The 22,471-nt window shown below is 32.4% G+C and overlaps 2 protein-coding genes and 1 long non-coding RNA gene across 3 annotated transcripts in view; 1 reads left to right on the top strand and 2 right to left on the bottom strand.

Annotated features, from left to right (window-relative positions):
* Window positions 1-1,237, bottom strand: part of LOC127701300 (uncharacterized) — an 83,039-nt gene extending 81,802 nt beyond the window's left edge. Inside the window, exon 1 of the mRNA XM_052205176.1 lies at window positions 1,174-1,237. The gene's annotated coding sequence lies outside the window, so the exon portion shown is untranslated. The remainder of the gene's footprint in view (window positions 1-1,173) is intronic.
* LOC127701374 (uncharacterized) overlaps window positions 1-22,471 on the bottom strand; it is a 189,643-nt gene that overhangs the window by 154,597 nt on the left and 12,575 nt on the right. The window lies entirely within an intron of this gene.
* Window positions 1,328-21,330, top strand: LOC127701339 (translocon-associated protein subunit alpha-like). The gene is made up of 9 exons (XM_052205229.1): window positions 1,328-1,508; window positions 7,733-7,860; window positions 9,691-9,781; window positions 10,254-10,381; window positions 10,909-11,040; window positions 11,496-11,575; window positions 12,015-12,093; window positions 12,617-12,710; window positions 19,147-21,330. The coding sequence occupies exons 1-9, from the start codon at window positions 1,433-1,435 to the stop codon at window positions 19,224-19,226; spliced, it is 888 nt and encodes a 295-aa protein (XP_052061189.1). The 5' UTR covers window positions 1,328-1,432; the 3' UTR covers window positions 19,227-21,330.

The following is a 22,471-nucleotide window of genomic DNA, read 5'->3' as shown; positions in this document are numbered from 1 at the left end:
TTTCATTGTTTCAAAACATGCAAAATAAAGTGACGTTTTTTGTGTTGAATATCTTTTTAATCGTGTTTTGGTTAGTGTATTGCTATATTTTTTTTTTCATTGTTTCAAAATAAAGTGACTTTCTAATAAGGTTTTTTGTGTTGAATATTATTTAAATGTTAAGATACCAAACCGCTTTAAATTCAACAACAATAACATTTTGAATCTTAATTGTTTTTACTCATACCAAGTTAAATACATGCTAATATAACTACATGCAGAATTTACATCAAGTTTAGCTGTGTAAACACCATATATAATTAACAGTAATCATAAATAATTAATCATCAAATCGATTTAAAACAATATTTCATTTAAAAAATTCAAAAATTGCCGAATTTTTCTTTATTTTGAGATAAACATCTTTTAAAAAAAACATCTTATAATTCATCGGGTTTTTGAATAAAAAAAAGGGTGCGAACGGACCCAGGGGGCAAACGTGTGGGGTGCGAACGTGTATTGGGCGCGAACGGACCCGATACCAGATAAATTAATATTACATCCAATTTATGTTCTAAAAAGTTAAAACACTTTATGGATTTTGATGAACATTTTCTTTCCTTGCCACAGAAGATGGTGAAATAAACAAACACCTGGGTTTTCTTTGATACAGTCCACTCGTTTACACTATTTAAATCACCTTTGTTGTGAGTAGATTTCTATTGTCCCTCTATTGTCCATATCAATCAATATGATACAAGTCAATCATTACCTGAGGGGGACCATCTCAAAGATTTCACATGACTTTGTTTATTTTTACACCACCTGTGGCAAGGAAAGAAAATGTTTAGCAAAATCCACAAAAGGTTTTTTCTTTTTAAAACACAAAATGAATACAAGTTGTATATATCTAGGTGCTGCCAGGATTTAAAACTATTAGAATTACACAGTTTGGTCTGTATTCAGAGAAAATTTCATTGTGTAAACACAGCCATTTTTGTGGAAGTGTATAGATGAACCTTAAGTTCGTAAAAAGTACGAGTTGTCTTGGTACGAGTTGACATAGTACGAGTGAACAATGGTACGCGTTAACTTGTTAACGTATTTACTTAGGTATAAAAAGTGGAATTATGCTTTCATAAAAGGCATAGAATATAATGTCAAATCGTAAATTTAGTGACACGTTATTATTACATGTTTTTGTAAAGAATACAGATGTAGTTTTCAGAAATTTCCCGCAGGGCACTTCAATTTTACATGTTGCTTCCGGTTATATTTTTTGTTACAACATATCCAATTGGTGCAGATTTTGTAAAAATTTTGCAACGACCAATCAAAATAATCATTACAACTGCGTCCATTAACTTCACCGGTAGCCGTAGAAATTAAAGAAGGGGTTGTGGAAAATCAGTAATCATCCATCTTACTGTTTATAATCGTGAAAAAATTTACAATGAAAAGTTTTCTTGGAAAGTTTTTATTTCTTTTGTTGTTGGTTTTACCAACAACCCTGATGATATTTGAAACTGGTAAGTACTTTCTCTTTCAGGATACCAAACTACACTCCTGATACGTGGCACTTTTGTGCCACACAAATGTACATGAACCCCCACTTAAACTCACCAACATGATGCAGTCTTAAATTATATCATGTTGCAGAAATATTTTATTTACCTGTTTTGTAGGCTTTTTGTTTTACAATTGACTACCATGGGTTACAACTTGCAAGCAGTCCATACGTGGCAACTGAAAAACGCAAGCAGTTGTGTTTATCTATGCTCTTTGTGAGCCCATTTGATGGAAAATAACACATGCTCTTCCATAAATTTAAAGAGTAATTCCATAAGTTAACTTGTCAGATTTAATACATTTAAAGACAATATTGCTCAAAGGTTCATCATAACAAATGACAAAATGGTTGTTTACAGTCGGGTTAGACAACTGGTGCAGCTGGAAAAGTTGCAATATCTAGAAATTGCATATGTAAATTTGAATGCATTTTGTGTTGTAAAAATATAAAATCTTTTTTTGTTTGATATTTTTGCACAAGTTTCAAAAGATTATAAAGTATACAAACGTGTTCTGAATTCCAGTCATTCCCAAGGTCCGTCAGACATGTGGCAATGTCCAGTAATAAATGGTTTGGTCCAGTAAAATTTCATCAATTACTGGACCAAATGACCAGTGTAGATGTAAGAATTTTGTAAATAAAGTTTTGTCCACTCTCGGTGAAATTACGTTAGTTTTATTTTATAATACCAGAGACTAACCAAATTTTTTTAATTTACTTTTTAGAGATCACAGTAAAATAACGATGTCAAACACCAGCTCATTTTTTGGTGAAATTTATACTGGTAAAGGTTAAACTTTTTATTTAGCACAGAAAGATATGCATTGGATATTAATCTTACTATTTATTTATCAGCTAACTGGCAACTTCTATTATGTAACCGAAGTCTAGATGTACAAATGTATAACCAACTAATCAAGAAGGTTGTAAAATCCTGGCACGCACGACGTGATGCATCCAATTATCAGTCGGATGAGTTTAAAACACCTGTGGAGTGTTGTTACTTGTCACTTCACTTTCAAAATATCGATAATAAATATTTTACACAATTATAATTTTCACACATAGCGGGATGCATTGCGGCAATGATGAAAGCATGGCGGTCGAAATTTATGCGTAGCGGTACCGCAATGCTTGAATAGCCTAGGAAAAATACTGCTTCAGAAACACAAAATGCAATTAAATTTTGCATATCTTGCTGTTAGGCTTTAAAACTTTTCTGAAAACACCTTTGTCCATTTCTTGTATTTTTACTGAGATGTTAGTCATGGAAGGGAAGACATAGGTGTTGCTTGGCGGCAGCCACAACAGTGACAACAATTGTTAATTTTTCTACTTGCATTACTACCCAGTGTTCCAGCTTGAATCTCACGGCAGAAGGGTGCTAGTTGTCTGAAAGGGCACTATAGTGTTATAACCCAGATTTTAAGGGCAATGTTGGACAGTGTATAAATTACCTTGAATATTGCTAGGCTCAGCTGGAGAACATTAGTTGTATTTAAACCATATTCAGAAATTAATGTGTTCTTGATGTTAGTTCCAGTAAGAATTTTTTTATCAAATTATCATACCATGAAGCAAAGCATATCATTTTGATGTTAATATAAACAAACTTGTACTTTTACCAATTAAGTCTAAACTATGTATGCCTTTAAAATTGTTTAAGATTTTATTTTTTATGTTATGCCTACTGAAATAATTTTTTTATGGTGTACATGCTGTACATAAACATTACAAATGGATAACATGGACATTTCATTCTGTATTAAATATCTAGTATTTGTTCAATTATCTTAAATCCAGTAATAAGCAGTAAACAATCATTACTGCCAAAGCATTAGGTATTTAATTTAATCCCATTGTCAGTTAATTAGTGGTACACAATAAGGTAACAATTTGACCGGAAATTTCGGTAGGCATGAAATTTTGAAATTTTATTTTTTTGAAAAGGCAGAGGGGGGCATTCTTTTACTTTGGAGGGCAGAAGGGTGGGGGTAAGGGCACCAAGGGTGGGCCACCCTTCTATTTAGGGCAGGCGGGAACACTGCTACCAATAAATATCAGTTTGACAACTATTTCAAGGCCTTAGGTCATGGTCCAGCAATTTTCAATGTAAAGTTTTCTGCTTAAGTTTGATAGGAACAACTTGTGATAGCTGAATGATATTTTCTATAAAGTTGCATTACTACCGATAAGGCCTAAAAAAAAATCTGTGTTTCCGGTAACATCATTTTGAAAAATAGGGTCGGTAGGTCGGATTTTTTTTTTTTTTGACATTGTAAACGTAATCCGGAAAATTTTCATGGTTTTTCCAAGACCGGGTCCGTAATTAGTTTCAAATACCGGAAGTGCTGCCATTTGCAATGCAAATTTCTTGGATTTTAACCTATTTGGAATACCTTTTGACATAAATAAAATGTGTTACTGGCTTTCTGTGCCAGGAGAAGCAAGTTAGATAAATAATTATGTCGATTAACAGAAGCCTGTGTCAAAAACACGGTCGGTTGATACCAATTTTTTTTTTTTTTTTGAAGATGCAATAAAAAAATTAGGGTCGGGGCTAAAAAAACAGGGTCGGTCGGGTTACCGGAAACACAGATTTTTTTTTTCTCTGCCTAAATATCAGTTTGACAACTCAGGGCTCGACAATAACGCTTGTCCGATTGTCCGGTACCAGAGGGAAAAAGGGTCGGACAAGTAAAAACTATATCAAGCTTGTCCGACGGGACAAGTAAAATTATTCTGCAGAAAATAAATTTAATCCAACTTTGATGAACAAAGTAATTATAAACAAAAACAAGAAAAGATGATGAAAACAAGACATGTTTACTTGCAATCGATAATTTAAAACTAGTTCTTTGTCAGGTACTTTTTAACAGGTAAAATGCATACTATTCTCGGAAACCAGTCTTACTGATCCGAATCAGCGATGCGATGCGATGCGCTTTGTAGATAAGGTAACTTTTTAAGACAGTTCGTCACAAGCTCAGAAACGATTCGGCTCCAAGTTTAACATGTTTTATAGACAGTTTGGCACCATAGGAGACATATTTAATAGACATGATTAATAGACAGTTTGGCAACACAGGAGACATTTCGGGACCAAGACAAACCAGTACCTCGTTTCCCTACCTTATTCTGTTGCTTTATAATAAATAACATACCGGTAATTTTTTTAACAAAAATATTTTTTAGATAAAAATGAAAAATTATTTACCATTAAATTCACAAAATCATATTTGATCATATGTAGAAAAAACAATACTTGCAATACGGTGACCTATAGTTGTTAATTTCTGTGTCATTTGGTCTTTTGCAGAGAGTTGTCTCATTGGCAATCATACCAGGGCTTCCAAAATTTCCTGACGACAGCCGGACATTTTTCAAAGAAATATTTATGACGGTCAATGATCAGCTGGATACTTAAATGTAACTGAGAGGATGCATAAATTGATATATGTGTCTAAATAATTAGTAGTGTTATATGCAATAAAATTATTTATAACTGTTTTGTTTTCTTCATTCTAAAAATAAATAAAATATTATCCTCGGTATTGTGTCATTTTTCTGTGTATCGTAATACAGTAACCATCATTGCATCAATCAGCTTCAGTACCTGACTGTTCTCATGTTTTTGTTTCTGTTTATATAATCTATCTTCTCTCTGTGAGTACTTAACACTTTGTAAATTAAGGCCATCTTATTTGAAACTGTTGATGTTGGCTTTAATTGCAGTATAACTTGATCATCAATACACGTGATACTTTTCTTTTTGTGTATTGATTACCTGACCACGTGACTTTTACAACTGATGCGGTATTTATAGATAACATTGAGGAGGCCCGATGAAGGATATTGTTTTAAACCGTGTAAAATCTACTGAACAGTGATAACATTTTTCTTTGTACAATTTCCCAACCTGATTTAGAAAATAAGGAATAAATAAAAACATACTCAGTTGATAAATAATTTAATGAATAACAACATGATATTTTATGTAAGCATATAACAACAATAAAATGTCAGAAGAGCACAATGCTGAAAAACACACGCAATAAATATTACAATGAGCACATTGAAAAGAAGCACAGATCACAGCACAAGATTAGAGTTCATTTAGACTAATTAAAGATTTTACATTCATGAGCTTGCTAAATGCATTGTTCTGATAAACATGGCGGTTACGAACGGATTGCCATTTGCGGATAGCAGGAACAGGGTCAAAGTCTTTAACATCTACACCTTCTAAGCTTATCCTCATAAGTTGATCTAAAGCGTCAATACCTAGACTACACCTTAGTCGATCATAATTCCCACGGCGGGACTTAACTTTACGTCGGACATCAACTCTTTCTCTATAACATCGGAAATTGTCTGAATAAATTCGGAGCAGGCATTGTTCTCTTGATATAATTTAGAAGTGATCACGGCACCATTTAACTTAGTTGAATCATTTATTGACTGAAATTTGTCCATTGGTTTTTCCTATATGTTTTAGTAAATTTTCCCCTTGAGAGTACCCCAGTATTTAACACGATGTACAGTGTTAAATAAAATAATATATATCATACTTATTCATTTATAAATATCCTTATTTGAAGAATAACTTTTAAATATCAGGATACTTTTAAAACTGAATGCTCATTTAAAATAATATCTATAAAGCGTAATTAAATAGGATGTTGTTCCATACACGCTTACATGTTTGACCTCGTTTACCGGATTACCTTTATGTACATTGTTATGCATCATTAATTCTATTGATAAAGATAAGCTAAGGACACCTCATCAAAGGTAACAAACCTGTAATCAGTGAATGATTTATGGCTTCAATATAACTTATTCAAGGGATAATTGTTTGACAGCTTGTTGTTATTTAAATAAAAGAAAACGTGTTTTTTCTACTTTTTATTGATGTACACAAGCTAAAGACCAAGCCGTACATTTATGTACCCAGAGGATTAGACTAACTGAGACACTTCAAAGTATCTGAAATATGCTGCTTCTGTTTTATTAAACCCAATTATGACCGAAATATCTTTGTGAAATAGATTGCCACAATTATAAACTAAAATGCCCAAACGGACATGCCCAAAGCCCCAAACGGACATTTTTATCGATCGATAGTTGGTAAAAATTGAAATGACCGTTTCATGAAAATGCCTTGAATAACAAAATGTGGCACACCAATTCTATTTGACCGTTTGAGGCTGAGAGCAGCCGGTCTTTTTATGAAAGTTTCGGTCAAGTCCGGAATATATGACCGTTTTGGAAGCCCTGAATCATACCTCATCTTTTTTTTATTGATTGCATTTGAATAAACTTTTTTCAACTTTAAAAAACCAGGATACAAATCCAATTAGTGTACATTGACAGCCCTATCAGACGGTGCCTCATGTGCAGAATCTGATGAGACTTTAGCATTGATGAACTACATGTAGAACCTAAGTTCTGTGACATGATTAGATTCAGTTGTATTCGACTCATATTTTTGAATAGTATTTCAAAAGATATAAATCAAGTTCTGTTCTATTTTTTTAATTCATTTTGTTCCTTGAATCAACTTAAAATGCAAAAAAGGTTATTATTAAGATTTTTTTGGACAAGTTACAATTTCATTCGGACAAGTAAGTTTTGGTGTGTCTTGTCCTACTGGACAAGTTGAAAAAAAAGTTATTGTAGAGGCCTGCAACTATTTCAAGGCGCTGCCCCCTAGGTCATGGTTCAGCAATTTTCAATGTTAAGTTTTCTGCTTAAGTTGTTTTTGATAGCTATAGGAACTACTTGTAATAGAACAATGCTATTTTCTATAGAGTTGCATTACCATCAGTACATCTCAGTTCATCGACCATTTCAAGGCCCTGTCCCCATTTGCATGGTCCAGCAACTTTTAATTAATTAGCAGTGATGCTGTCAAACAGATTATCTTATTCTGGATTTTCTAGACGCTCAAAACATACATCTACAGGTATTTCTGTGTCAACAGTTTATATAATGAATAGAAAATGCAGGGAGAAAATTAGTCGTGTTGAGTACATGTATTATCGATAATCAGTAACAGTACATGGCAAATTAGGATTTTTGACCCTGATTTTGTGGTTCACTGATCTTGATAATATAATAGTTTGATTAATATGTCTTGTTTAATTCATATAATACATGATTATATGTTTTTCTTTTCAGGAAAGTCAATAGCTTTAGCTGCAGAAGATGGAGGGGGTGATGCTATGGAAGGTGAAGATGAAGATGTTAATGTAGAGACTGAGGATGGAGCCGAAGAACCTGAAGCTGCTGTAACAGAAACAGAAAAGGTATGGGCTCTTAAATATATATAGTTAGGAAGGTTTTCTAAGTTATAATGTACACAAGTACATGTATATTGCTTTATGGAAAACAAAATGAAACCTACCCTAGTGGAGGTTTTCATTATTTGTTCTCACTGCTCTAATTTGGCTATCAGATTAAAATTTTGTTATGATGGACTGCCTCTAAAAACTTTACCAAATATACAGCAAAAACTAGGAAAGGTTTGATTAAACTGGTTAAGACCACGTTTTGTGACAATAGAATACATTTGCATACTAATTATTGCCCCGGAAATGTAAATTTTGTACATGTACAAAGAATTGATTGATCACATGAAAGAACTACAGCAAATAATACATTATGGGTTAAATATGTTTACTACTTAATTCTGACAAACATTGATACGATTGATCTTCTCCCAGAATCTAAATAAACAATTTATTTGATTTACAGTAATGAGTGAATTTCAAAATCTATCCAATAATTTAAATTAATGCCAAAAATACTGTCAGTGGACCTCAGACTAAATATTTTTGTATCAGTGTTCCAGCTAGGATTTCAAAAGGGCAGGGTGCCAATCCTGAAAAGGGCATTTAATGCGTGATATGATAATATGAAAAGGGCATGTTTTAATAAAGATTATAATCAAACATTGTTTGTTCATTGAATCACTGGTTATATATATACAAGAACAACATCATTAGCCCAGAGAAAAACTATCTTTCGACTTTTTAGGCTGAAAACTTATCAAGCAGCTTGTCACACAAGTTTTAAATCATTGCTTGGCACAGTTAAGCTTTATATGCAGTATTTTTTGAAAAATGTCCTGCTTCATTCTGTTTCTATGGTCTGACACACTTTACAAGTTTCACCTTTCTACCTTTTCTGTGCTTAATGGCAATACCGCACAAAACAGCTGTAAATACACAATGTTAGGATATAGTGAACAGTGAAAATTTGGATTGAAAATAAAAAATACAGAAAAAGATGACCAAGGCACCCTACCAACCCTGCTACTAAGACCCTCTTTAACTTTTCCCATAACTCAAAACACCTAAACATGTAAATTCTAAAGCCAGAAGTATGAAGACATATTTTATAATATCTTAGTAGGTTACTCAATGCTAGGAAAAAATAAGATTGAGTTATCTTTCTTTATTTGGGTGTGCTCCTTCTTTGGAGGATAATAAACAGTACGTAGAAGATGTAAATATGATCAACAATATGGCGGCCGATTTTGTTATTTTCGTATAAAAAATGAAGGAAGTCAATGAAAAATACGTCTTAATTTGCTATTTATTTCACGGAAAACAAATGTTTTTAACGAGTTGATTATGGTTTTCGACTTTCTGTCAATTACGTTTTCTCCATAAAACTACGGTAAACATTGCTAATTGTGCCCAAGTTGTATGAACATTTCTTCAAGTTCAAAGACAAATGCCGACTGACCGATTCTATTTGAATGAATTAATGTTGATGATCATTAAATGACCCATCCGATAAACGGATTACCTATAACAACAGATTATGACACCTGTTGTAACCGTTGATTAGCTTGGGGTCGTAAACAAAGTCATATACTTGTCGCCAGGTAAATTTTCGTAATTGGCTGATCATATCAATACGAACAAAATAATATACCAATCGATCTTCAAAAAAGGCAGGGCGCCCTGCAAACTGTAAAAAGGGCACAGGGCGGCACTCGGGAAAGGGCAGGCGGACCGCCCTGTGAAAACGACCTAGCTGGAACACTGTATAACATGTAGACAAAATAAATTATAAACAAGCGTGTAAAGTTTATATCAATTATGCAATATTGAATGTGTTGTTAACAGGGAGAGGAAGAGGAAGAAGAGACACTACAATTAAAACCTTCAGAAGATGCAGATGTTATAACACTTTTTACCAAGCCCACTGGAACAACAGGTACTTAAAGTGGTATTTTATAATATGATATTATTTAGCCAAATTTATGTAAAATGACAAAAAAATGTATATTACAGTTACAGGGTGATCAAGAAATGAGGAATTCATAGTTTTCCTTAATTTTTTCCAAAGGACAACAATTGTGCTTCCAACTCTGCTTTGAAAATTGGAAAAAGCCTAAATTTTATGTTCCAGCTCTGAACTGCATCTGAATCTACACTTTACTATACTTTCTGCACAAGGAGGCTTTGTCCCTAATCACTAAGTCAAAAATACTGACACCATATTTGAAAAAAACCGAATGTCCTAGAGAAATTGTTAAAATATATTGTTGCAAAAAGAGTTTGAAACCTGTGTACCTTTTCTTGAACATTGAATACAAAATTGTAGGAAGTTTTCTTTTTACACAATTGAAGTTTGAATCAGTATGTAGTTGACTGTTTATCACAACTTTCGGTTTGCTTTATTTCAGATTTGCCAGCTGGTAAACTAGTGAGATTCCTGGTAGGATTTACAAACAAAGGAGACAAAAAGTTCACTCTAGAATCATTAGGAGCATCATTCCGTTATCCACAAGACTACAACTTCTTCATCCAAAATGTATGTCATCTGATATGTAAATAATGTTTATTGTTTGTAGAATGATTATTTCATAATTTACAGCAAACTATTAGTAAAAAAATGAACTGCATTCATAATTTGTGTCTCGGTGTTTTATCTGTTGTGCAATAGTTTGTGTGCTAAACCTTAGTATTGAGAGTAGTGTGTTGGGTCTTTTTGAGATCACAACAGTGGCTTTGGTATTGATTGCTTTTTCCCTATATAAAATGGAACTGAGTGTCTCGACAAACAACTATTCACTGATGCTAGATGTGATGTATCTGTAGAGTTTTACCTTCATCCTATCTTTGTCTTTAAAATGTTGTTTTGTGAGATACCAGATACTTCTGTTTTTAGTTTGTATAAAATGTACCTGTTTTGTTTGTCTTCTTGAAATTTAGATAACTGGTAAAAGGCATTTTTAAATGAACATAATGATAATGGTACTGTATCTGAACATTGCACATGAGAAATAGCTTTGAATTTGGAAAAGAAAGGTATTAAGGTTTCCTTTTTTCTTCTTTCAGTTCACTGCAGCCACTTACAACATGGAAGTTGAAGCCAAGCGTCAGGCTACTGTCGAATATGCATTCAGTCCACCAGAATCATTCGCTGCAAGACCATTTGGATTGACAATCCTTCTCGACTACAAAGATGAGGTAAGGATTTTATCATAAAAAAACAGAATGAAATGTCCCATGTCTACAATATGTTTCTTTAAAGAAAACAGTTTTCAATAAGTGCACTTACGACAAAAAATATAAATTGTTGGAGAGTTTAAAATACAAAATTTATTCTAATTAATTTATCACCAACTTTTAAGAACATCTTCATGAATATAAAAAGAAAGATTTTAAGGCTTTGTTCTTGAAAAAATTATTCTACAGAGTAATGTTTTGTCTTTTCGAAGATGCACAAATCAAAACAATCCTTGAATCTTCATTCAGCTTCATAGACACAATCAGTGCTAATATCCGATAAAAGAAATAACCTGCTTCAAGTTATAATTTTAGAATAAAATTCATGATTTCGGATTTATCTGTAAAATGCACTTGTCAATAATTACATTGAGATGTTAGATAATTTTGTGTGATATTTGTATGTTACTTTTTAGGATGGCAATGCATTCCAGAATGCTGTGTTTAACGAGACAGTGAATATAATAGAACCTGATGAAGGATTAGATGGTGAAACGTAAGTTTAAGCAGGTTTATCAAAACGCAGAAAAATTGATTTCAGTGATCAATATGGAAATTGAAAACCTTATTAAAGGCATACCAAATAAAATTAAACAAACACAGATGTTGGTATGATCACTGTCTTAGGCATAAACACAGCTTTCAACAGAAAATTTAACATAGTTACAATAATTTGTCAACTTTAAAAGGCTTTTTATCTTTGATTAATATGCAGCAATTTTGGACATTATTTGTAAAATTTATCAATTTTATTTTGTAAAATATTTAAATTTTTACATGCCTATAAGAGTGATCTGAATTTTCCATTCAAACAGCAAATAAATTGTTTCCACTTCTTGATGGTAAAATAACATTAAATTCAAATTCTACTCTGCTATGTATGTTTTAGTCTTGTTAACAAGCCTTCCTAAATAATAAATGGCTTTTTTCTTCAGATTTTTCCTGTATGTATTTTTGGCAGCATTAGCCGTATTACTTATGGTAGGAGCACAACAATTCCTTGGAACTTTCAGTGTAAGTAATGCATCTTTCTATAACCATATTGCACTTACATCCAGCTGCTTACATCATCATCCCAACATGTAATACATGTATATTCTTGAATTCAAATTACTTTTGTAATAGTATTATTTTTTTGTCATTGTCAGTAAGGACTGAACTGCTCAATTTACCTTGCAACAAACCCATAAAGGAGATTTTAAAGTGCCTTCCTTGGGTTCTTTGTATTTTTTTATGGAACAGCTCTTAAAAAATATTTGTTTATGTAAACCAACGCATGTAATTGTTAACAGTCCATTTCAGAGTGAATTTATATCTCCTGGTACAGAAATTTCTATCAATAAAACTTTATACTGATAAAGATGAGATGATGTTTTGAAAGTTTAAAGATAAAAAAGTCAAAATATGTATAAAATGTTACAACTTGTTTTCACAATTATGGAAAATAATTTTATGTACAGGTATATTATTTGGGGGAATGTGTAATCTCCTTCTGAATATAATTGTATTTGTTGTATTTTTCTTTTTTTAATTATAGAGAAAGCATCTATCAAAACCAAAACCAAAGGTAGAAATGGGAACACAGAACTCAGATATTGATTATGACTGGATCCCAAAGGAAGCCCTTCAAAGTAAGAATTAGTAATATGCATGCAATAAATGAGTTGATAATGTTGGGGTTTTTTTTAGCGTAAATGCAGACTGAATAAAAAATTACCTGTGTTATAACTCCGTTTTTTTCTAGGAATTTACACATTTAGGTAAACTGGAGTTGAAACACCTGTAAAGTTTAATTGGGTCTGATGTAATAGGCTCAGTCTTCATGCTTAATCACAGGCCCAACAACCCAGGCTTGTAAAATTGCTGTCAGGCCTGTTAAAATCAGGCCTACAGGTCCATAGAATCTAACTAAAATTATAGTAAAAAGTTAGCTTTTAGTCTGTGGATTTGAATGTTTGTCTTGAAGACTGTAAAGCTTAGTTGGATAATAATTAGTGACAAGTATAAAGCATTTAACTCAATTGTTTTTAAACAAAATTTGTCACTTTTCTCAGGTACTAATAAATAGAATGACTTCATATTTGGTCAGCAGCTTGACAGTGATGAGATGTAACTTGTGAGCATTTTTAACTGTCACACATCTACCTCCTGCTTGCTGATACTTTGAATTTTCAAATGGGTTGAATAATGTGTGAGCTCTTTTTTGAACTCAGAATTATGAGTTTGGGTTTGCTAAGCACAACAACACATGCTTTCTGGTTTTCAATTCATAACTATTGTAATACTAATATGAGAACAAATGCTTCCAGTGCAAGTTCCAGCAAGTGATAGATTTTACAATATCTTTCAACTTTCTTGAGACTTGCTAAAATAAGATCGAGGATGTTTGACCTTCATAATCTCTTGGTGGGTTATGGAGGGTTAGGAATTCTCTAACATGCTTAAAATTCTATTTCACAACTGATCAGATTGTACAGTGTTCATCTGAGTCTTTTTCATGAATCATTGATAATGTTAAGTTAATGCGATAACTGTAGTAGGCACTTTATCTTAAAGACTTTCAGCATAAAATTCATAATGATCAGGAAATCAAGAGAGCCATTTCAGTGTGTGTGCTCTTGTTACCCTTTATTACCTTTGGGTATGATGAGTTTTTCAAAAAAAATTGTCTTTCATACGCTTTTTCAAAAATCATTTCTGAAACTACTAAACCCAAACAAATTAAAAGTTAGATGATTTATCCTTAGAGTTTCTAGATTATAGCTTGTAGTTGAGGATTGAATTAAGGTCCATCAACAAACATGGCTCCACAGCTAAAAACAGAACATTGAGGGTATAATGCGAGCACATATATTTGTCTAATATCTTGAAAACCATAGCCGTTAGAGAAAATCTTACCTGGGGGAATATAGTCTGTCATTCCCAAGGTCACTGGACATTGGGGAAAAGCCAGTTAAAATTGGTTTGGTCCAGTTAAGTGATCTGCATTACTGGACCAAATGACCAGTGAAATTTTGAATTTTGTCCAAATCATGTGTAAATGTCCTGTAAAAAAAAGTCTGGTCCTGTTCAGAAGAATGGTTTACTGGACCAAATGTCCAGTTGATTTCTCAAAACCTAGCTAGGGAACCACTGAATTGTAGTATGTCAATGTTGATAGAAAAAAAAATTCTGAGCATTACAGAAGACTGAATACAAAAAGGTCAGAATGTACTTCTTTAAACATTTGATTGGTGGTGATTTTCAAAAAAAAAAGAAAGCCTGAAATGAAAAAATCAATTAAGATTTTATGCTTTGCAGATAGAATATAAAGTGCCTTCCCAGCCTTGGACACATTTATGTCTGGAACAGCCCTTGGTCAGAGTTAAAACATCTGCAAAGATTAATTTTGGTCTGCTGTAACAGGCATAAATAAATAATACTTTCCAAGCAAACATACCGAAATACTGACATGAAAAAAATTCTTTGGGTGCAAGTTCCAGCAAGTGATAGATTTTACAATATCTTTCAACTTTCTTGAGACTTGCTAAAATAAGATCGAGGATGTTTGACCTTCATAATCTCTTAGTGGGTTATGGAGGGTTAGGAATTCTCAAACAAAAGCTTGAAAATCTATTTCACAACTGATAATATTTTAAGGTGTTCATCTGGGTCTGCCAGGGTTTAACTGACCTTGACCTCTTTTTTCATGGATCATTGATAATGTTAAACGGATAGTAGCTACGATTTCATTTAAATTATTTTATTAATCTATATGCCGGATTTTGTACAAAAGGTTTATTTAGAATGAATAAAACCATCACTGTTTACTTTCCAATTAGCATTTAGAAGCCTTTTAACATTTTACACCTGAATTTAATTTTTGTCTATAGACAAAAATTCTATGTTAAGCCAACCCTTATTCATATGACCTATGTTGACCTTAACTCCGCAGTTCCCAATGCGCAATCGCAAGTTGTCCCTCTAAGGGAAAATGTCGAACAGAGGAATGTTATCGCAGAAATGGAACGTGTGCTTACAGTTTCTGCGAGAAAAAGAAACAGTAAAGAGGTGCAGACAAGTTATTGTAAATTGAAAATAAATAACTGCGATGAGATCGGTCATTAGAATCATTTAGAAACATCCGACACGCAGATAAAGTCATTATATAAGCAGTCAACATTACGACGGTTTGCGAAATGTAAAAAAACATTTCTGAACTTTTTGAATCCAGATCACATGAAAATAAATCGCGACGTGTTCAAATCATTATTGTCCAAAATATCTTTATAAATTTAAAAGCAGTGATCTCACAACTTAGAAGACATTCAAAATCAACTTCTTACAATTTAATATTATTCTTCCGGTGTACCCTGCATGAAGGCCCCAATTCAATTCACTAACACCTGTATACGTTATCGGCATTGTTTTGTCATACAAATATAAAACAAGTGTATAATATCGCCATTGTTGGAGAACCTTGGGTTCGAATAATATGCAGGCATTTGGTATATTTTGTTGTTTACATAATTTGATAAATGGTTTCAAATATGTACGTTTAATCTAAAGAAATTGTCAAATACGTAAGAAAACAAAAGCACATGTTCATATTTATTTATATCTTGGTCATCTCACTAGCTGTGTGGGCAAAGTTCGGGAAGTAAACCCCATGCATAATTAATGAGATGAAAAGGCACGATACACGATATTAATTATCAATAATTAACACTTCTGTACTTTATATAAACATTCCACCAATCTTATTGTTAATTTAAAGTACATATCTTTGATTTTAGCAGCTTTAAAACTTGGTCATAATTTTGTCAAAATCGTAGCTACTATCCCTTTAAGTTTCTGTGACAACTATAGGAGACACACTATCTTAAAGACTTTCAACATAAAATTCATTATGAATGATCAGTAAATCGGGAAAGACATTTCAGTGTGTTCACTCTTTTTACCTAAGGGCACGAGGAGTTTTTGCAAAAACTTGTTGGTCATACTCTTTTTCAAAAATTCTTTCTGAAACTACTGAACCCATATAAACCAAAGTTTGTTGCTTGATCCCCTTAGGTGTTCTAGATTGTAGCTTGTGGATTATATTAAGGCCCATCAACCAACATGGCCCCACAGCTAAAAAAAGAATATAGAGGTACAATGCGAGCACATATAGTTGTCTAATATCTTGAAAACCATAGCAGTTAAGAGAAAATCTGACCTGGGGGAATGTAGTATGTCAATGTTGATATTTTTTTCAAAGTATTACAGAAGACTTAATAAAAAAAATAACATGTTTAAACCTCCATTTTTCTAGTATTTATATATACATCTAGATAAGGGCTGTTCCAGAATTGATTGTATGCTGTCAGAAGGTTCTATTACGTTTGATGGATGGTGATTACTATAAAAGATAGCCTGAAATATATAGAAATAATCCATTAAAATTTTAAAATGGCAGATAAAATATAAATTGCCTTCCCGTTCCTTGATGTCTGGAACACCCCTTAGCTGTAGTTGAAACAGCACAAAGTTTAATTTTGGTCTGCTGTAATTTGCATAAATAAATTATGTTTTACAAGCATATCGAAATTCTGTAATGAACAAATGCTTGTGGTGCAAGTTCCAGCAAGTGATAGATTCTACTATATCTTTTAACTTTCTTGAGACTTGCTAAAATAAGATCGAGGATGTTTGACCTTCATAATCTCTTGGTGGGTTATGGAGGGTTAGGAATTCTCTAACATGCTTAAAATTCTATTTCACAACTGATCTGATTGTACAGTGTTCATCTGAGTCTTTTTCATGAATCATTGATAATGTTAAGTTAATGCGATAACTGTAGTAGGCACTTTATCTTAAAGACTTTCAGCATAAAATTCATAATGATCAGGAAATCAGGAGAGCCATTTCAGTGTGTGTGCTCTTGTTACCCTTTATTACCTTTGGGTATGATGAGTTTTTCAAAAAAAATTGTCTTTCATACGCTTTTTCAAAAATCATTTCTGAAACTACTAAACCCAAACAAATTAAAAGTTAGATGATTTATCCTTAGAGTTTCTAGATTATAGCTTGTAGTTGAGGATTGAATTAAGGTCCATCAACAAACATGGCCCCACAGCTAAAAACAGAACATTGAGGGTATAATGCGAGCACATATATTTGTCTAATATCTTGAAAACCATAGCCGTTAGAGAAAATCTTACCTGGGGGAATATAGTCTGTCATTCCCAAGGTCACTGGACATTGGGGAAAAGCCAGTTAAAATTGGTTTGGTCCAGTTAAGTGATCTGCATTACTGGACCAAATGACCAGTGAAATTTTGAATTTTGTCCAAATCATGTGTAAATGTCCTGTAAAAAAAAGTCTGGTCCTGTTCAGAAGAATGGTTTACTGGACCAAATGTCCAGTTGATTTCTCAAAACCTAGCTAGGGAACCACTGAATTGTAGTATGTCAATGTTGATAGAAAAAAAAATTTCTGAGCATTACAGAAGACTGAATACAAAATGGTCAGAATGTACTTCTTTCAACATTTGATTGGTGGTAATTTTCAAAAAAAAGAAAGCCTAAAATGAAAAAATCAATTAAAATTTTATGCTTTGCAGATTGAATATAAAGTGCCTTCCCAGCCCTAGACACATTTATGTCTGGAACAGCCCTTGGTCAGAGTTAAAACATCTGCAAAGATTAATTTTGGTCTGATGTAATAGGCATAAATAAATAATACTTTCCAAGCAATCATACCGAAATACTCACATGAACAAAAATTCTTTGGGTGCAAGTTCCAGCAAGTGATAGATTATACAATATCTTTCAACTTTCTTGAGACTTGCTAAAATAAGATCGAGGATGTTTGACCTTCATAATCTCTTGGTGGGTTATGGAGGGTTAGGAATTCTCAAACAAAAGCTTGAAAATCTATTTCACAACTGATTTTAAGGTGTTCATCGGGGTCTGCCAGGGTTTAACTGACCTTGACCTCTTTTTTCATGGATCATTGATGATGTTAAGTTTCTGTGACAGCTATAGTAGACACTTTATCTTAAAGACTTTCAACATAAAATTCATAATGAATGATCAGTAAATCAGGAAAGACATTTCAGTGTGTTCACTCTTTTTACCCGTTGTTACCTAAGTCACGAGGAGTTTTTGCAAAAACTTGTTGGTCATACTCTTTTTCAAAAGTTCTTTCTGAAACTACTGAGCCCATATAAACCAAAGTTTGTTGCTTGATCCTTAAGTGTTCTAGATTGTAGCTTGTGGATTATATTAAGGCCCATCAACCAACATGGCCCCACAGCTAAAAAAAGAACATAGAGGTACAATGCGAGCACATATAGTTGTCTAATATCTTGAAAACCATAGCAGTTAAGAGAAAATCTGACCTGGGGGAATGTAGTATGTCAATGTTGATATTTTTTTCAAAATATTACAAAAGACTTAATAAAAAAATAACCTGTTTAAACCTCCATTTTTCTAGTATTTATATATACATCTAGATAAGGGCTGTTCCAGAATTGATTGTATGCTGTCAGAAGGTTCTATTACGTTTGATGGATGGTGATTACTATAAAAGATAGCCTGAAATATATAGAAATAATCCATTAAAATTTTAAAATGGCAGATCAAATATAAATTGCCTTCCCGTCCCTTGATGTCTGGAACACCCCTTAGCTGTAGTTGAAACAGCACAAAGTTTAATTTTGGTCTGCTGTAATTTGCATAAATAAATTATGTTTTACAAGCATATCGAAATTCTGTAATGAACAAATGCTTGTGGTGCAAGTTCCAGCAAGTGATAGATTCTACTATATCTTTTAACTTTCTTGAGACTTGCTAAAATAAGATCGAGGATGTTTGACCTTCATAATATCCTGTCGAGTTGTGGAGGGTTAGGAATTCTCTAACATATGCTTAAAAATCAATTTTGCAACTGTTCAAATTTCAATTTATGAAACATCTCAACACAAAAGTTAACAATTTTAAGTATATACAATATATTGCTTGTTTATTTTCAGATTTTCTTTTAAATGAACTATAACAAACACAGGCAATAGATAGTTAATTATTGTCTTTCATTTATTTTCAGAAAACTCCCCTGGCCGCTCTCCGAAACAATCGCCGAGACAGAGGAGGAGCAAGAGAGCCACAAGTTCAGGCGAAGAATAATTCGAGAGTTGCTGTGTATCATAGAAATGTCACTTAAGCTCAAACTATTAATCCCTTTTCAGCGAAAGTATAGTAGTTACATAGACTGCAAGGCTATTATTAAATTGTTCACAAGAAATCATGTTATTCTCTAACTCGACTTGCTGTTATTAAGTTTGTTTTTAAATTATTCCGCAACTCAGAAAGATATTGTATATAAAAATATTTGTTTTGATAAAATAGGTTGTTTAAATCATTTTCATTTAAATTTTACAGCCAACTTATTGTATTACATTTTATTGTTGCATGTCATGATCAGAAAATTGACCAATCATATTATTAAGAAAATGCTAGCTTTACATGTTTTTAATTTTTGACACCTTTTAGATTTATGTCAGGAAAATGTTTTCTACATCAGGTCATAAGTTTGGCTATATTCAAAGAGCTAATCTATCATTAAACCATTGTTGGAAGATTGTATAAAAATTGTTGAAAGTTTTAAAATTTTATCAAAACAAGTACTTTGAGAGTGAGAGATTGATTGAAAGTATTATGCAATTGTGATTTTGTAAATTGTGATAGTTATTTTGAGCATGACAACATTTGACTTGGAAAAACCACCTTTTCTGTATGATGATATACTTATTGTGAATGTAGTCTATTTAGCGCCAGTATTAAGAAAGTAATTTTCCTGGGAGTTTCTGTGGGCAGTTCCAAAATAAAATGCATGGGAGGCACTTTTCTAGACCCCAACCACCCTTAAGATAAGATTTTTATATTACTTATAATTCTTACCAAATTATAAGGAAAATGCAACCACCCATAATTTATTTATTTGAGTACCTCCCATCACTCCCACCACAATTAATTTTGGAACAGCCCTGTAGGAAAATTTTTGTACCAAAAATTACCGAAGTAAAATAAAAATATATTATATCCTCTACAAAGCTTTTTTGCATTTATAAAGTGAGAATGTGAAAGACTTTCATATGTACATTAAAAAAAATCATGGACCCTTAATACCATTTACTAAGGGTTTAAGGAAGTTAAATCTGCATCTTAATTCCATGCATAATTTAAAAAGTGCTGTATTTCCTGAACTGTTAAGATTTATTCCATATATGGCAGCATAGAAATGAATAAATGATTTTAAGTGTTTAGAGTTAAATGTTCTTATTTACAGTAGAATACATCAACATTTCATACTTGTTGAACCAGTACAAGTTCCAAATGATGAAAATACATATTGTGTGGTCTAACATATCATGCATTAAATGAATTGATTACAGGTTATTGTATGAATGCTGTATGATTGAGTTGAGGTTGTGAATATGTTCTGGGTGATGGTACATTCCAAACTTCTTTTTTCTAGTCATGCCTTCCTGTTAAATAATTAGTTCTGGTATCTGTTTAATGAATGGTAGTAATAAAATTATTCTGTGCCAACTTCTGTTAAAGTTGAGCATTTACCGAAAAGGAATTATCAAAATGCACTAGCTTTAATTTAATTCTTGCTTATTTGTGTTTATATATAACTTGTCTTTTAGAAAATTTGCAGTTATGTGAATTTATGTATAGGTTGACCAATTTGAAATTTGTCTGAACCTAAAGTTATCTGAAGTGTGTCATATGAGACATTACAACCATTTCTTACAGTGCATGTATCTGAAATCTATATGACTTAAATGCTAGTTTATATCGTCAAACTTGAGAAAAGGGGTGCTTTTTGTTCATTAAATTTTCTTTCAAATTGATTACAATCATGCTACAAAATGTGTACCAACTTAGATTTCAACCAAACTAGCCTATGCAACATTTTTTTTTTAATTGGCATTGAAGATGTATATGATGACATGTATCAAATTTATTAGGACTGGAAAGGAGTCTTGTCCAACTAAGGATCTACTGTTTTAAACTGATATTTGGTGCTGAGCTTCACCAGTTAATCATGTGATATTTTACTGAAAGGAAGTTCAAAATGAATGCTCTGTAATCTTATGACTCTGCAAGTTTAATGACAGTTGTCAATTGTGAGATTGTTACACAGTATCATTTGTATACATGACGAGTTATTATGGTCTCAAAAAGAATTTTACATTAAAACAATAAAATTATCTGTACAAGATTTGATTGTGTTGGTTTTCATTCTGACAATATGTTTATTGCATTCAACTACTTATTTGTTTCTTGTCACTTTGTTCATATGTAAACTCATTGTGTGAGGTATTGGTGTCAATCCTTGTAAACCTTTTTATACGCCCGTTTACGGGACGTATTATGGTAAACCGTTGACGTCTGTCCGTCCGTCGTCAACATGTCAGACATTAACTCAAAAACGCTTTAACCAATATGCATGAAACTTTGGTGAATTGTTTATATCTATTGACGTGAGCTCCCTTTTGTTTTTTATAAATTTTGGAATTACCGTTTTCGAGTTTTTAGGGGTTTTATTCATTAAAAAAGGGGGGGATTTTCCAGTTTGTGGACAATAACTCGAAAACAATTTCACCAATTTGCAAGAAACTTTGGTGAATTGTTTATTTCTATCGACATGAGCTCCCTTTTGATTTTTATAAATTTTAGACCATACTTTTCCGATTTATGGGGTTTTATTCATTACAAAAAGGGGGATTTTCCAGTTTTCGGAAAATAACTCAAAAATGCTTTCAGCATTTTTTATGAAACTTTGGTAAATTGTTTATATCTATTGTTGTAATCTCCCTTTTGATTTTTATTAATTTAAGATTTTACATTTCCGAGTTATAAGATTTTATTCATAAAAAAGGGTTGATTTTCAAGTTTTTGGACAATATCCTTCAAGTGCTTAGAGCAGTTTTCATTAAACTTTGATGACTGATTTATATCTATTAAGATAACCTCCCTTTAGGTTTTTTATAAATTTCTGATATAACATTGAGAAGTTATTGTTTGTCTATAGTCTGACAACAGATTTACTAAGTTTTGCACAACAGCAAGAAATCTTTTAATTGAATATGAATTCAATTCATATAACCAATTTCAAGTTCTTTGACTACATTTATTCAGAAACCTATAATATGTCAAATATTTAATTACAATCCAAATTCAGACTTGTATCAAGCTTGAATATTGTGTCCATTTTTGCCCCAACTGTTCAGGGTTGGACCTCTGCGGGCATATCCAGCTGCGCTCAGCGAAGCAGTTTATTAAGTCAATAAGTAATAATTAATGGGTATCTAATATAAAGTTTGGTTTTTATTGATCCTGTCAATAAACCAACATGGATT

The sequence above is a fragment of the Mytilus californianus genome, unplaced genomic scaffold (assembly GCF_021869535.1).
Source record: "Mytilus californianus isolate M0D057914Y unplaced genomic scaffold, xbMytCali1.0.p SCAF_5, whole genome shotgun sequence".
In the NCBI taxonomy this organism is placed as follows: Eukaryota; Metazoa; Mollusca; class Bivalvia; order Mytilida; family Mytilidae; genus Mytilus; species Mytilus californianus.
The sequence above is the reverse complement of the archived record's forward strand: the minus strand, read 5'-3'. Positions and strand labels throughout refer to the sequence as shown.

Bases quoted from the DNA above. Each gene is read 5' to 3' on its own strand.
- LOC127701339 (XM_052205229.1), top strand. From the start codon at position 1,433: ATGAAAAGTTTTCTTGGAAAGTTTTTATTTCTTTTGTTGTTGGTTTTA. The intron at 1,509-7,732 runs GTAAGTACTTTC...TTTTCTTTTCAG, and splicing joins CCTGATGATATTTGAAACTG to GAAAGTCAATAGCTTTAGCT. The intron at 7,861-9,690 runs GTATGGGCTCTT...TGTTGTTAACAG, and splicing joins CTGTAACAGAAACAGAAAAG to GGAGAGGAAGAGGAAGAAGA.